At 39.5% G+C, this 13,759-nt stretch overlaps 1 protein-coding gene across 7 annotated transcripts in view; it reads right to left on the reverse strand.

Moving 5' to 3' along the window:
- Window positions 1-13,759, reverse strand: part of TTC7A (tetratricopeptide repeat domain 7A) — a 160,807-nt gene that overhangs the window by 88,975 nt on the left and 58,073 nt on the right. For all 7 annotated transcript variants that reach the window (XM_042812210.1, XM_042812129.1, XM_042811968.1 and 4 more), the window contains 3 exons: window positions 10,178-10,295; window positions 3,730-3,787; window positions 791-863 (listed from right to left, as the gene is read on the reverse strand). In XM_042812210.1, coding sequence (XP_042668144.1) covers window positions 791-863; window positions 3,730-3,787; window positions 10,178-10,295 — 249 coding nt within the window. The remainder of the gene's footprint in view (window positions 1-790; window positions 864-3,729; window positions 3,788-10,177; window positions 10,296-13,759) is intronic.

Raw genomic sequence — 13,759 nt, forward strand, 5'->3', positions numbered from 1 at the left:
CACAGCACTCTCATTAAAGGGTTACAAAAGCGACATTATCAAGAGCATGCTCTCCTGGAACAGTTAGTTTAACCTAATGAACACACAACTCCCCTAATTATCTCAGAAAAGTAAAAAGGATCCAACTTTTTGACTCTGGATGCAGCAAGCAGAAAGCCTGCCAAAGAAGGAAAAGGCCATGAAATATCAAATCTAGCTAGAAGAGCATTTAATAAATAGAGACAACTCCAATAAAGTCTTTGGCTTTCAAAAAGAAGGACAGAGAAATAAGATGGTGCAGTGTATTTACTGATCAGTGTAATGTTTATGAACTAACACCTGCAGCAGCATTCAAATGCCAACTAATCCCACTCACTGCAGAGCTCCAGCACCCGTCAAAGTCTAACGCTGAATGTGCCCAAGTATGGAATAAACCAGTGCCCAGTGCTGAGAACGCGAGATCTGGTGTGATACAGAACCAGGCAGTAACAAGAGCAGCCTGTGGCAGGACGCAGCATGATATCCAGAGTAAATACCTCTCACTCAGCCTACCCAGACAAAGTTGCTCAGAGTGGGAACGGCACCACCCAGAAGCTAGGGCTAAAAACATTGGGAACGATATTCCCAGGGGTCACACGCACTGTGGAATTACTGCTTTAAAAAATAAAAATCTTACACAAACAAATTCTGATTGTTACTGACTACTAATGAAGGTAGGAATGAACCCTGTCTAGCACGGCTTGATCTTGTACAATGACTGTCCTTCTCCCACCTTCTTAATGCCTCAGTGGTTGCTAATTATTGCACATACCTGTCTGACAAGAGCCAGCTGCAGCGATAAGTAGAGGATGATTTGGTGATCGTCTCGGTCCAATTCCCGTGCTCTTTAAGAACACAACACAAAAAGAAAAGTGACTGTTAGACTGTACTTTCTACAACTACGTTGCCAGGACTCACACACGAGCAGAACAAATCTGAGCCCTGTCCAATAGAAAACTAGACCAGTAATGGGATAGCATACTGAAACTTGACAAAAAGTACACTGACACTTACCTGGATAAGCCAAGCTCACAGGAAAACAGGTGAAAAATACAACTGGCAGGGTTTATATAACTTAAATGTTCATTTGTCAGCACATATTTTGGAACGTAAACATCTAATGGAGAAAATAGCTTTAACTCATGACACCAACTGTTTAAGGCATTATTTTAAGTAATTTAGGTGAAACAAGATAGCTGTTTAACTTGTTTCTGTATTACCACTTTTCAAGTAATAGGAGAGGGTTGGGCTGGCACCAAAAAGTAATCATCATTTCTGCTACTCTTTTGGCTATGAACAGGATCAGGAGCCCAAGATATCAGCTAATGCCCAAACGCAAAATATCTTCCACCCTACAAGCTCCTATTCTAACTGTTGACAGCGTGCTCCTAATTTGAAAAAGGAAGATTCAGTGGGAGGGTTGAGGTTTTGATGGCAGAAGAGGTTGAGAACCTCTGGTTGAGAACCAGAGCCTTTGTGTCTCAGGCTAGGGCTTCTCCCATTAAACCAGCTTGGACTTCTCAGATATTATCTTCTGGTCAATGGCTAGGAATAGTTCATACTGCAGAAAGTGCTTGGCTAGTGAAGACTGCAGCATCTCCAGAACTCAGTGTGGCTTCTGCAAGGCCAGAAGCAGGAATGGACAGACAGGGAAGAACCATTCCTCCCCAGCTATGCTCAGCATGAAAATGCAACCTGAGTTCACCACTCTGCAGAGAAGCCCTTAACCAGGCTAACTACCAGGCAAAGTTTAAGGTACCTAACCTAGCAGCAATGCTGAACACTGGCTCCTGCCATGTAGCAGCCCATGTCCAATACCAGTGGATTTTCCCCGTCGAGGGAGTTGCAGATGCAAGAAGCTCGCTCCTCTCTCTGTCATGCAGTAAAGCCATTGCACATAGGAAAGATGGAGAAGAGGAAGGTTCATTATAGCAAGCTGACATTCCTGACCTCTTCATGGGTGGTGCTCGGGGATGATAAAAAAGCCTGCACCTGCACTGCACTGTTCAAAGCAATCACAGTCAAAAGTCTTTATGAGGAAGAAATGACAAGCTGGCAAGGCTAGTGATTAGAAACCTGCCAAAACTACTCATTTGCCAAGCATAAGCAAATGAAAAATCAAGGAATTTGGAAATAAAAACTGAGTAAGGTTGATGATACAAATGTGGAGGAGTGGCTGACACACCAGAAGGCTGTGCTACCATTCAACAAGACCTGGACAGACAGGAGAGTTGAGAGGGAACAATTAGTTTAACCTAGTGGTGAGGTTTAAAAAGAGCAAGTGTAGCATCTTGCACCTGGCTAGGAACACCAGTACAGGTTAGGGGATGATCTGCTGGAGAAGAGCTCTGTGGAGAAGGATCTGGGTGTTCCTGTGAACAACAGGTTGGCGAGGAGCCAGCAGTGTGTCCTGGTGGCCGAGAAGGCCAACGGAATCCTAGGGTTAATTAAAAAGACCACGGCCAGCAGATCAAGGAGGGCCACAAAGATGATCAAAGGCCTGGAGCATCTCCCGTATAAAGATTGAGTAACCTGGGTCTGTTCAGCCTGGAGAAAAGAAGACTGAGGGGGAACAGAAAAGAGACAGAGTTTTTAAACTACTATTAAATTTCCTCAAAATGTACTAGAAAAATACTTCATTCAAACTTCCAGCTGAAAAGGCCACTGATAAGGATGGCTACAAGCCAAACCGTGGTCTGAGAAATTCTAGAAGTAACGTAAAAAGAGGTGAAAAACAAGGGGAAAAAAAAAAAACAAACAACAACCCAACAAGGAAAAGAAAACCAAACAAACGCATATAGGGAGATAGTAGCAGTTACTGTCAGAACACTCCTGCTGGCTGAAATCTGAGTACCTAATTTCTGACTAGAAGCTTGTCTGCTTCCTAGCTAGTGTTAAAATACGGGGAAGACCAGCTACAGCCAGTGGGAAAGGTCAAAGCATAAAAATAAATGCACTTTAAAAGCACTGCAGCACTGCAATTACCGAAAAATTGGGCAGTAGTGAAGGTATTACATTGGAGCCTGGGAATTGGTGTGACTTTAAGTATACTGCTGATCTAAATAGTGACCATACAAATGGCTTTTAAAATATATACTTTCTAATCTTTCAGATCCTTATGGGGTAAATATCCAGAATTACATTTGTAGTTTCAGTTTGGCAACAGCAAGTTTCTACTACCACTTGCTCCTTGCAATCACTGCAGGAAAAATGTTTTGGACAGCATCAGAAAAGCAGCTAGGATCCAGTAAAGTGCTCAACTTGCTACTGTATCTGTACTGTACTTACACTGTACAGTATCTGTACTTGGAGATACCAAAGAATTCAAGTTTTCATCACTTTTTATAATGCATTTAGGACCACAACAAAACCAGAATTGGATACTTCAGTCCAAGACTTAGACCACATAAGCTTCCATTTAGTTGCCACTTGAGATCTGTAAGCATTTACGCTTATAAACGTTAACTGTCCTACCACCTGCACAATGCTTTTAGAGGCAGAACAAGTACTCTTACCTTGGATATTCAACCAAATAATTGCCACATTTCACCATCACAAGGATGTTTTTGACATGTGACTGCTGAAATTTATGGAAGTGTTTTTAAAATTTCTGAGTAACATCATACAGAAAGTAAAACATTTTTTTTTAAAATTATTCTGGATTCATCAAAGGAACTAGGTAATACAGGAATAAGTACCATTCTTACTCACCTCTCCAAAGCCTGAAGTGCTTTCTTGTTGTATTCATCCTGAGTGCTCTTCAAAGTAGCTGCAGGGCAATATACAATGTGATTTAAAAATTGAATTCAATGTTTCAAATTCAATAAAAAACAGCTACACATGCTTCAAACCAGAAGCATGAAAAGTGTTGCAATCTCATGGTGCCTGCTCAGGGCTGGAAAACGTGCCATTTTGTTTTTAATGGACAGCACAAAAATAATATTTTAACTCCAATAATTTTAATTCTCCATTTTTTTTCTATTAACAAGTCTTCAAACTCTCTTGTCTGAAACCCTGAAGTATTTTTTATTAACGTATGCCACTAAAGGGGTGTGGAACGATCAGGAGACACAATCTCTTATTGTATCTAACTAGATTCCAGACCTCTGCCAGCCCAGTGTACATGTTAATGGCAGTAACTAGCTTGGCATTTTGACTCAGAGTGCCTCCAACACCATCTTCATGTAGGACAATTTTGCAGGTGGAACAGGAATACCAGAAGCCAGATTTACAACTCCGTGACACAGTCCTTGACAACACAGCATTTCCCCTGGACCACAACAAACATTCAGGTTCCTTCAGATGTGGCAGATAAGTGGCAAGGAGGAGCCACTTTGCCCTCCTTGGTGCATCTAATTGCCAAAGGATCCCATCCACTAGGCTCATCCGATGTATGACTTAATTTGAGCTCTAATGAGAAGAATCATCAATCTCTTGTTACACCAGAGCATCATAAAATACCATCATCATTAAAGGAAGAAGAACTTGGGAGAAGAAGGGCTCCCTTAAATCCGGAATATCTGGAAAGCTAACAATAAAGTTCAGAAGCACACTAGTTGGCTGCTTTGCTCTGGATCTTAAGTTTTTAGATTTTACATAGCAGTTGTTTCTCATTCTATTTGTTTTGAATTTGGAAGCTGCTGATCAACAGTACAAGAAAGAGGCAAGCAGTTAATCATTCGGCAAACATCCACCTATGAATATATTTCACTTCCTATATGAAGCCAATGTAAGCTCCAGAAAAGAAAGATAGTAAATAGTATCTACTTCAGCAACAAAACCCCCCCAAAATCAAATACTCGTATAAGTTAAGAGTTGTGTTCTTTTACGAGTTGTACAAAGGTAATAAGTTTCTTTAGATTATCCAACATGCTAGTAAGTGAAACTTTAAAAACAATTTATTTTTCCTAAGTAGTTGCAGTCATCAAACCTTTTTCACTCCTATGCTTTTCAATAGTTCTTCTAAACATCAGCTCTATCTGCGAGGAACAGCAATCTTCAGGATTTTCCAAATCACATAAATAAAAAAAACTGCTTACCTCATAAATTCTGCTCTAAATAGTAAAAACTGAACAAAAATACATAATTCAAAGAACAAATTTGAAGATATGTGCTTTCATGCAAAACATAGCATTTATAAAAAGCTGGAAACACTTCACTCTCAATATCCTTAAATTGAATATTCTGGTCCACTGCCAAATACCAAAAAAACAATGAAGGGGCAAAGCTTACAGAAAAGTATTTTAGAAAATCATGATTGACATTCATGTAAAAATACCTGAAGAGATGCTAGAAAGGATTTGATCACAGCTGTGAGCGTTCACCCAGAAAGAACATGTCAGATTGTGCTCCTTATGGAAACTACGAGATTCCCTATATATATATACATGTAACCAAGTAATTCTAGAGACACATTACACAGTGAGGAAGATGGAAAGAGATTTTACATTCACCCTCCAAATAACCACAAAATGAAAAGCTAGAAGAACTTTTGGGTTCAGTCTGGTATGACTTGACTGAATGGCTGTTCAACTTAGAAAGTAAGAGTACCAATATTTGGTGGAAATGATGCTGGCACTGATGAGGTGGGACATGCGAGTCCCACTTCCCACAGCATGAACTGCATATTCAGTTGCAAAGTTGCAAATCTGCTTGTCTGTCTCTAGATTTGTGTTTGATTTGGCCAAACAAATTGAAATTTGAGTTCTTCCATTTCTATAAAAAAGCAACTAAGTGATTTTGGGAGAGATGAAAGAGAAGGAAAGCTGAAGTGATGACTGAACACGTTTATAGTTAAAGTCAAAGCGTATTTCTGCTAAACAAAAACCGAGCTCAAAATGTGATTCACAGGCTCTGATCCAATGTTTTACAACACAGTCTTCAAGACCAATCCCAAGCACAGAGGCCAAGTGGAGTTAAGAGGAAGCTCTTAAAAGCAATTCTTAAGTTCTTCCCTCTCTTTCAAAGCAGAAAAATGTGCATTTTTACACAAAATCTGTCTGCAAGAGAGGCTGGGCCATTGATCATTACCTCAATATGGCAAAAATTTTCAATCAAAATGCAGAAAAACAGGGAGCTGAATTTGGAAGAACACTGTACCTTTACACATCTAGCTCAGCTGAATCTATTTTTAGCACATTTAAGTCAGCTTTGCATAAAATGAACAAAACTCCCAAATGTACTGGTACTGGAGGGCAGACATGAGAGCAGTAAGCTGAAATAGTTAACAGATTGGGAACATCTTTATTGTGATCTTTTAGGTTCTTCCTACTGCTCCTCTCCCATATATTGCTAGGTCTTTATCAGAGATAACACACGTACACGCTAGATGAATAAATACAGAGATGACATGACTCAGTGTTCAATATTTATGCCTCAAGTTGACAAAACCTGTGCAAGTTCCTCCTACTCCAGTGCCCCTCCTCACACATGCCCTTTCCCTCTCCTTACCAGAATTAGACTTTTTTTTCTTACACAGCAAGAAGTCACTATCATGAGCTCAGCTGTGACAGTTTTACAAATAAAAAGGCAACAGAACACATTATTTAGACTAAAATAAAAGCAGAGCAAAGCACAGTCTAACCGAAGTAAGAGAGACAGCACGGGGGATTTTAAGTTTCTAAAACCTCAGGTGTTCCTCTAAGAACAGTACTTTTCAAACATCACCTTAGAAGCTTAATATTTACTCTTTGAAGCACACTTTGTTGACTAAAAATCAGCAGATTTTTCAACCTTTGGATACCAAAATACAAAGCTCTGAAGTCACATTTGAAAACACAGAGGAAGGTAAACTGTGTTAGTAGGAAGGTGCGGCATAGTAAGCAGTGAGTGCATAGACTGAAATAGCAATGCTGGGGGCCAGCATCAAAACTAAATATACACTGAGACAGTCCATATACTCTGGACTGAAAAACCATAAGCAATTGCAGCATAATCAGGTCTATTTTTGTAGCACATTAATTTTATGAGAAAATAATCTAGTTTGTGTTTTCCAGCACTCTTCTATTACGTGAATCACAATATTAAGAAGTGGGTTGGAGAGATGGAATTCAAAAATACATTTCTGACAACTAATACAGCAAGTTATGCAGTTTCAGTATCCAAAATCACAGTTAATGATTGCATGTGCTGATCGTCATCTCCAGATGCAAAAAAGGTGTGTTTGTTCACTAATAATGCATTTTTAATTTTAATGTCTCTTTTTAACATTAACTGGTACTGATTAACATTAGCATACTGATTAACATTTACCATTAACAGTTTACCGATTATTTATAACACCAGGAAAATTTTCCAATTCAGTCTCTGACTTTGTGGCCTTGTAACAGAATTCTAAATGAGAACAGAGATGCAGTACACTCTTTCTCTCATTTCTGTAAAGAGAGTGAAGGTTTGTTACTGTTGTTTGTTTGTACTGAGCTTTAACAGTATGTGTGGAACTGACATTAGATAAGAGCAGTTTTATTTCACAAAGCATGCTGGACTTGTCTCTCCTCTTCAGCCTGTGCTAAATTCATCTCACTTTTCCCTTCTCTAGTGAATCCCTCATGAGGCAAAATTGACAATGCAGCTTACACTAAAACTGGAATTACAAGAAGCAAAAGGTTTGCTGTTGAAAATTGCCTCACTGGGAACATATTTGGGATGTAGAAAATTTAGATGTATGGACATTCTGTATGAACAAGAAATATACGCTTTTAAGAATGAGACAAAAGCAGCTATGACTTCCTCTGAGGACACATCTTTCAGCAACTTCATAGAGTCCTCTTCCAAAAAACACATAATCAGACATTAAGGACTGCAAAGCTACATACTTATAGCCAGCACAAGTTTCAGAAAATCTTATTTCATCCAGGAGTAAATCTAATAGTTGTAAAATGAGTCTATCGAATGCTCCCATGAGTTCTTTGAATCATCATTCAGTAGGATTCTATCTTCTCATCTCTGCTAAATGCACTTGCTAAAAAGTGGTCATAAAGGAAGGGCTCTAATACAGCTCCTCAGCGCCTTTGGCACACAGGATGATAAATATTTACTGAAATTATATTAAAGAGAGAAAATCTAACCTCGGTTGGAAGGCAGCTTTATATTACTGCTGCAACCTTTATAAGACAGTTGGTTGAAGGTCTCTGAAAACGATGATTAACTGAATATCAGCTTAAGTGGGAAGCTACAGAAGTCATATATATACACACAGATGTTTGCATGTCTGCATATATCACTATGAACTGGTACAAACACAGTGATATAAGACTATAAAGCAGCATAATAGCAGAGTAGTTGTCTTCCTTTCAACGTGTTCTATTTGTGATTTTTCACTAACAAAAGCTTGGTTTTTTTGTTTTGTTTTGTTTTTTAATGTCTCACTAGTGTAAATTTGACTTTGCTACTAAAATGCTGCTGTGTATCCATGATTACCATGTTTTTGAAGAACAATGATCTATTTTATTGGAATTAATAAAATGTAGCCTGAAGATGAAAATACACGCTTCAGATTTTTCCCAAATAACTGCACAGTGGTTCTACTGATCTACTGGCTACAGATACAAGGATGAGAAGGCAGGTATTCCAATGTTGCACAACAAAATCATACTAGGTAACTGCTGCAATGATTGTTTATTTTATGTTACAAAGATCACTTACTACAACACTTGAGCTAAACAGCTGTATACCTGGAAAACTTCTCTTCCATGAGAGTTTCCAATTTCTATTTTGCTTTACCAAGGTATGTTTAGAGCCAGACCACAATACATGCCTCTACAACTCCATTCTTTAAAAACCTTCTTCTTTCCATAGAGAATAATAAATAGATTGTAATGGACTTAAGACAAAAATCTTCCTATCTCTGAAAACAGTCTCTGGGATCTCATACAGCTTTAGGGACAGTTCATACAAAATCTAGGTCAAATGCCCTAAGGAACTAGGCTATAAAGCAGAACTCAATGTTTAATGAACTATTTAAAAACAAAACAAAAAACAACATTAAAAAACCAAAAACAACAAAATTCAGATTAGGAAGGACGTACATTTCTTGACACAGCCTTTGTAAGGGGAACTATTCAAAGTCAGAGACATGGAGAACTACAGAAAGCACCAATGCATGTTTCTCTCCATGCTGGAAAGCTGTTCTCAGAAGGCCTGATTGATGACTGGGTGAAAAAAAAACAACATACTGCACTACTGAAGAGTACAGGCCACTTCCTCAATCACATGCTTTACAGAATTTTGGTGTAACTTGCAAGATCTGAGCACTTCCACAATGCTATACGAACTGTCACTTTAGCTTTGTTTCAGGCTCATTTGCCCTAAGAAATTTCTTTCTGTGGAACACATCTGACAGAAAAACATACGGTTTGGACTGCCAAACTGCTTAGGAAACAAAACAGCTCAGCTATTATTTAAAGAAGCTGTATTAGGAGGCCTTTTACCTATGTTAGAAATCACAGAGAAAGGAAGGCTGTCCCCAGCTGTGAGCCTGATGAAGGTCAAATCTAGATCTCACCCAGCCACAGGACTTTCAGCCCTCCAGGCTACAAAGCACCAATTCTACAGAAGCACAGTCTAATCACATAAAAACCAAGTAATCAGTATTAAAAAATTAAGTTTTTACTTTCAGTGATTTGTATCTAGTCAATCCATATGTACCAATGAGAGAGATATTTTTATCTTGTTTACTTCTAAGCAGAGAAAGAAACTACATCAGGGAGGGGTTGAATCTCTGCAGGGAATCAGTATCACGCCAGGAACCGAAGTCAGGCATTTCTGCCTCCAGTTCTTGGACTGTATTTCTTTATGTGATACATGAGTGGGTGACAAAAATACGAAAATAGATCGAAAGTTCCATTTTTTGTTGTGCAAATAAGTGAAATAAGTGTATTACAAATATCCAAATGAATCACACCAAGAATCATTGCATACAGTCAGAGAAACATCTCCTAAGCAATGATTTGAGTTTCTTCCTTTACTTAAAAGCTTCACTTCTATTACCATAGAGGACAGTTCTCTGAGGAATTGAACAGTCCTGCTTGTCTTGGGATCTGATTATTTTCTAAATCCAGCCACCACTAAAGGCAAAGTTTCTAATTCATTTCCTACTGCTTGCACCCAAGAATCAGAACAGATGTTTCATATAGCATACCTGACAAACAGGATAACTCACCGTCAGTAGCCTGAAGACTATATGACAGACCCAGTGCCAAGTAACCCTTTGCTAGGGACTCTCCAGCATCCTCACCCAGGTCTATCACCATTTTAGCAAAGTATTCTCCTTCTTCCAGCTGCAAAAGAAGACAGAGGTTGAGAATTTCAGGCATTTCTACAATAACTGCATGTCTACTACACCTGCTTCAATAAGGTTATCCTTTTATACATACCCATACAGTCATCTGAGAGACACAACAGTGACTTCAGTGACCAAGTGACTAAGCACTTACAGACAAGAAAACATAGAAGACCAGATTATTAGACCCTGACACACAGCCACAGTTTTCAGAAAGGTTTTGGTTTTGTTTTAAGCACCTGCCCTAAACTATTTCCAGATGTTCAAGGTTAAGGAATATCTTATTTTCGTATTTCTCTACCGGGAAATAATGTAATCTTAAATATCAATGGACTAGCTACTTACATACTATTTTGGCAGTAGATAAAAAGTTCTAACAGGTGTCTTCCTTTAAAGGAAGAACTTCCAGGTTTTCTCTACATTGCCTTTAAAACTTCGAATAGTGCTCCTCACTTCTGATCTTAAGGGTTAACACACCCATAATCTGTAGAAAAGACTAAGGCCTGTAGATGTATATGGAAAGGTCAAGGTTAGACAAGTACAGGCAAAAGCTGTCAGCGATGCTTGAAAGGCATAGAACCTACAGGAATACCTCATGTGCATACAAGGAGATTTGCAGATCCTGTCAGCCATAATCAGAATGACCAGCAATCAGACAGCACTACACTACCCCGGAAATCCTACTATTGGAAACTTTTATGACAAGATTACCGATTTTCTGGGATGGAATTACTTTGTTTGGGGGAAACATTTTTGTTTGAAATCCAGCCATTTTAGATGCAAATACTGCAGCAATAACTGAAATGTGCTCTTATTACTCAGTTTTGTCAGATTTCAGCACCTCATACTTCTTTGACATCGAAAACTCATAAGGAACTGGAATCAAAAATATACCGGCAGATGAGAAATTCTCCTTCTGCAGCAAACTGTGTGTATATTACTTAAGAATAGAATTGACTTGATACACCGCAGCCTGTCAAGTCCTAGTTACATCCCTTGTAGACATGCAGGTGATGACACGAATTAGCAGCTACATAAACAGAAGAGCTGGTATTTATTAGATGACATCAAACACAACGAAGTCTTTACCTGATAATCTGTGCATGGAAGAAGACTGAAAAGTCTGCAAATGAAGAGGCAGTCTCCATTGCTTGGGTCTTTTCCCCATTTGTGCAGCTCCCAGAGGCCACAACACTTCAAACTAGATGCAGGCCCGTAATTTAAAATTTCCAAAATCTCCAACAAGTCAATGGCCAACAGTCACCCAAGGACCAACATGTATTTGGTCATCAAACTGCTGACTGGAAGCACTATGAACTGCCATAGTGTTGCGGATTACCTAGCCAATAATGACTCTGAAAAATACTAATTGAAAAAGGAATACCTCTCAGAAACACCAAGCAAATTGCAAGGATCATCTTTAACGGTATAATCCAAAGTCTACTGCAATCACTGGAAATAATTCTGCTGACTTCAGTGATGCTCAGATGCCACCCTTTAAGCTCACAATCACAACAGGAAGCCTGAAGTTTGTTCCAGGATACTTTTTAATCTTGTAGTCAGCTCTACCGACTTCCCTGCCACAAACTAAAGCATATTCTGGACCAGAGCCTAGGACAATGGAAGAAGAAAAAGTCCCATGACTCGGCACGGGGTGGGAGGGGAAAACACCAAAAAAAAAAAAAAAAAAAAAACCCTTCCCATGAAACAATAACTGAATTCTTCAACTCTCAGGAACTTTTACATAAAGCATGAAATCTCTGCAATCAGAAATTTAATTATGCACCTCTTTTGCTACCATAAACAGCACTATTCCCACTCTATTTCTTCATTGTTTCTCCTCCCCACATGCACCTTCAGCTAAGAAGTCTCTATCAGATGAAGAAAAAAGCTATGCAAGAAATTCTAATAACTATCAAACAAGAGTAGGGGAAGGTTGAGTTTGTGAAAAAAAAACAAACAGATTAAATGAAAGGTTTGGAGCTGAAATGGAGACGTCTAAAATTGAAGACGTTTTGCTCCATTGTTTCTCAGAATGGTCACCTGATGGTGTTTCTAGATCCTGAATGATGGCCCACACTGAATAAATCAGCAACACACCTTTCAGTTTTCTTGCCTGCCACTTATCTTGGGCCACTTCTGAGTGCCAGATTAATATTTCGTATGAATAATTAAAACCACAGCTTTTCAGAATGACTGAAAGAGCGCTTCTAATGCAATATTCTTGTAAACTTTATTCATACTAACACTAATCGCACTTCGACTAGCCACAAAGGCTCTCATGAATGCAAACTTTGGTCAGTTGAAGGCTGCATTGAAAAAAAAAAAATGGCATTGTAAACTCCAGCACAGCTCAGCAGCTGGTTCTGCTTATGAGAACATTTACTTTTCCTACTTACAGCACTCAGCCACTTTCCCTGCCAGCCATGCTGTGACTGCCATCTGCCCCCTCTTCTCTCATTTGCCTACTCTTAAATCACCCTGAGCAACCATGAAAAGCAAAACCTTCCATTCAAATCATCCAATGCAACGTTTCAACTCTGCAGTGCAAACTGCCCCTAACCTGCCCACACTCCGGGTGAAAAATCCTTCTCTACACACTTCATTGACTGAGGCGCCAGGAGCCAGCCTGAGCTGAGATCTGTCAGATGAGCTGTGTCCAAGGGGATCCTTACACACATGAGGTGCCTGCACTCTGCTATAACAACAGGAAAGGGAGGATTAGAAGCCTCCAAATCAGGCCTCAATTCCTCTAGATCCCACTAGGTACGACTTTTCTCAGCTGCAGCTCCTACGGTTTGCCACATATCCTGAAGCAGCAGGAGCTACTATTCCTTTCCCCTCTCCTCATGGGGTGAGAGGCATGTGAAATCTCACTCTGGGACTATCAGAAGTTGCAAGCTCAAGCTATGCAAAAGTCAGCTAAGACACAAAAGGCACAGCAGAAGACAGCCATTACTACTCCAGTTGCACAACCAGGTGGCCAGACTCAGCATGAAGGGAACTCAAACAGTTTGTTCACTTCAAATGAGGACTCCAACTTAAAATGGTGCAATGCTGCATTGGGAGGGCAAGGAACATGGATAAAAACTGTTGCATCTTATAGACCATTGCTAGCAAATTCTAGGCCACAGGATGCCAGGTGTCCCCCAGACAGCAGGGATGGCACAGCATCACATCATCACCAGAAAATGCATAAGTACTGCTACTAACCAGTTGCCAGCAGCGCCAACAGCAGCTCGCAAGAATGCAGAAAAAGGCATTTCTTTGGTCATCAGTATGCTTGTAACAGCTTGAATTCACTTCCCTTAGAATCATTACTTGCTATTCCTTCAGAAACAATAAAACCCAAAGTCTTATACCCACACAGCTACATCTCTGATTTGGCCCTTACTCTTGCTAAATTCCTCTGAATACTTCCTACTGAATAGCTTTTTGAGTAAAGGGCTGCACAGAGAGGTT

The sequence above is a fragment of the Centrocercus urophasianus genome, unplaced genomic scaffold (genome assembly GCF_019232065.1).
Source record: "Centrocercus urophasianus isolate 14NV4802_14NV808 unplaced genomic scaffold, USGS_Curo_1.0 seq_10, whole genome shotgun sequence".
In the NCBI taxonomy this organism is placed as follows: Eukaryota; Metazoa; Chordata; class Aves; order Galliformes; family Phasianidae; genus Centrocercus; species Centrocercus urophasianus.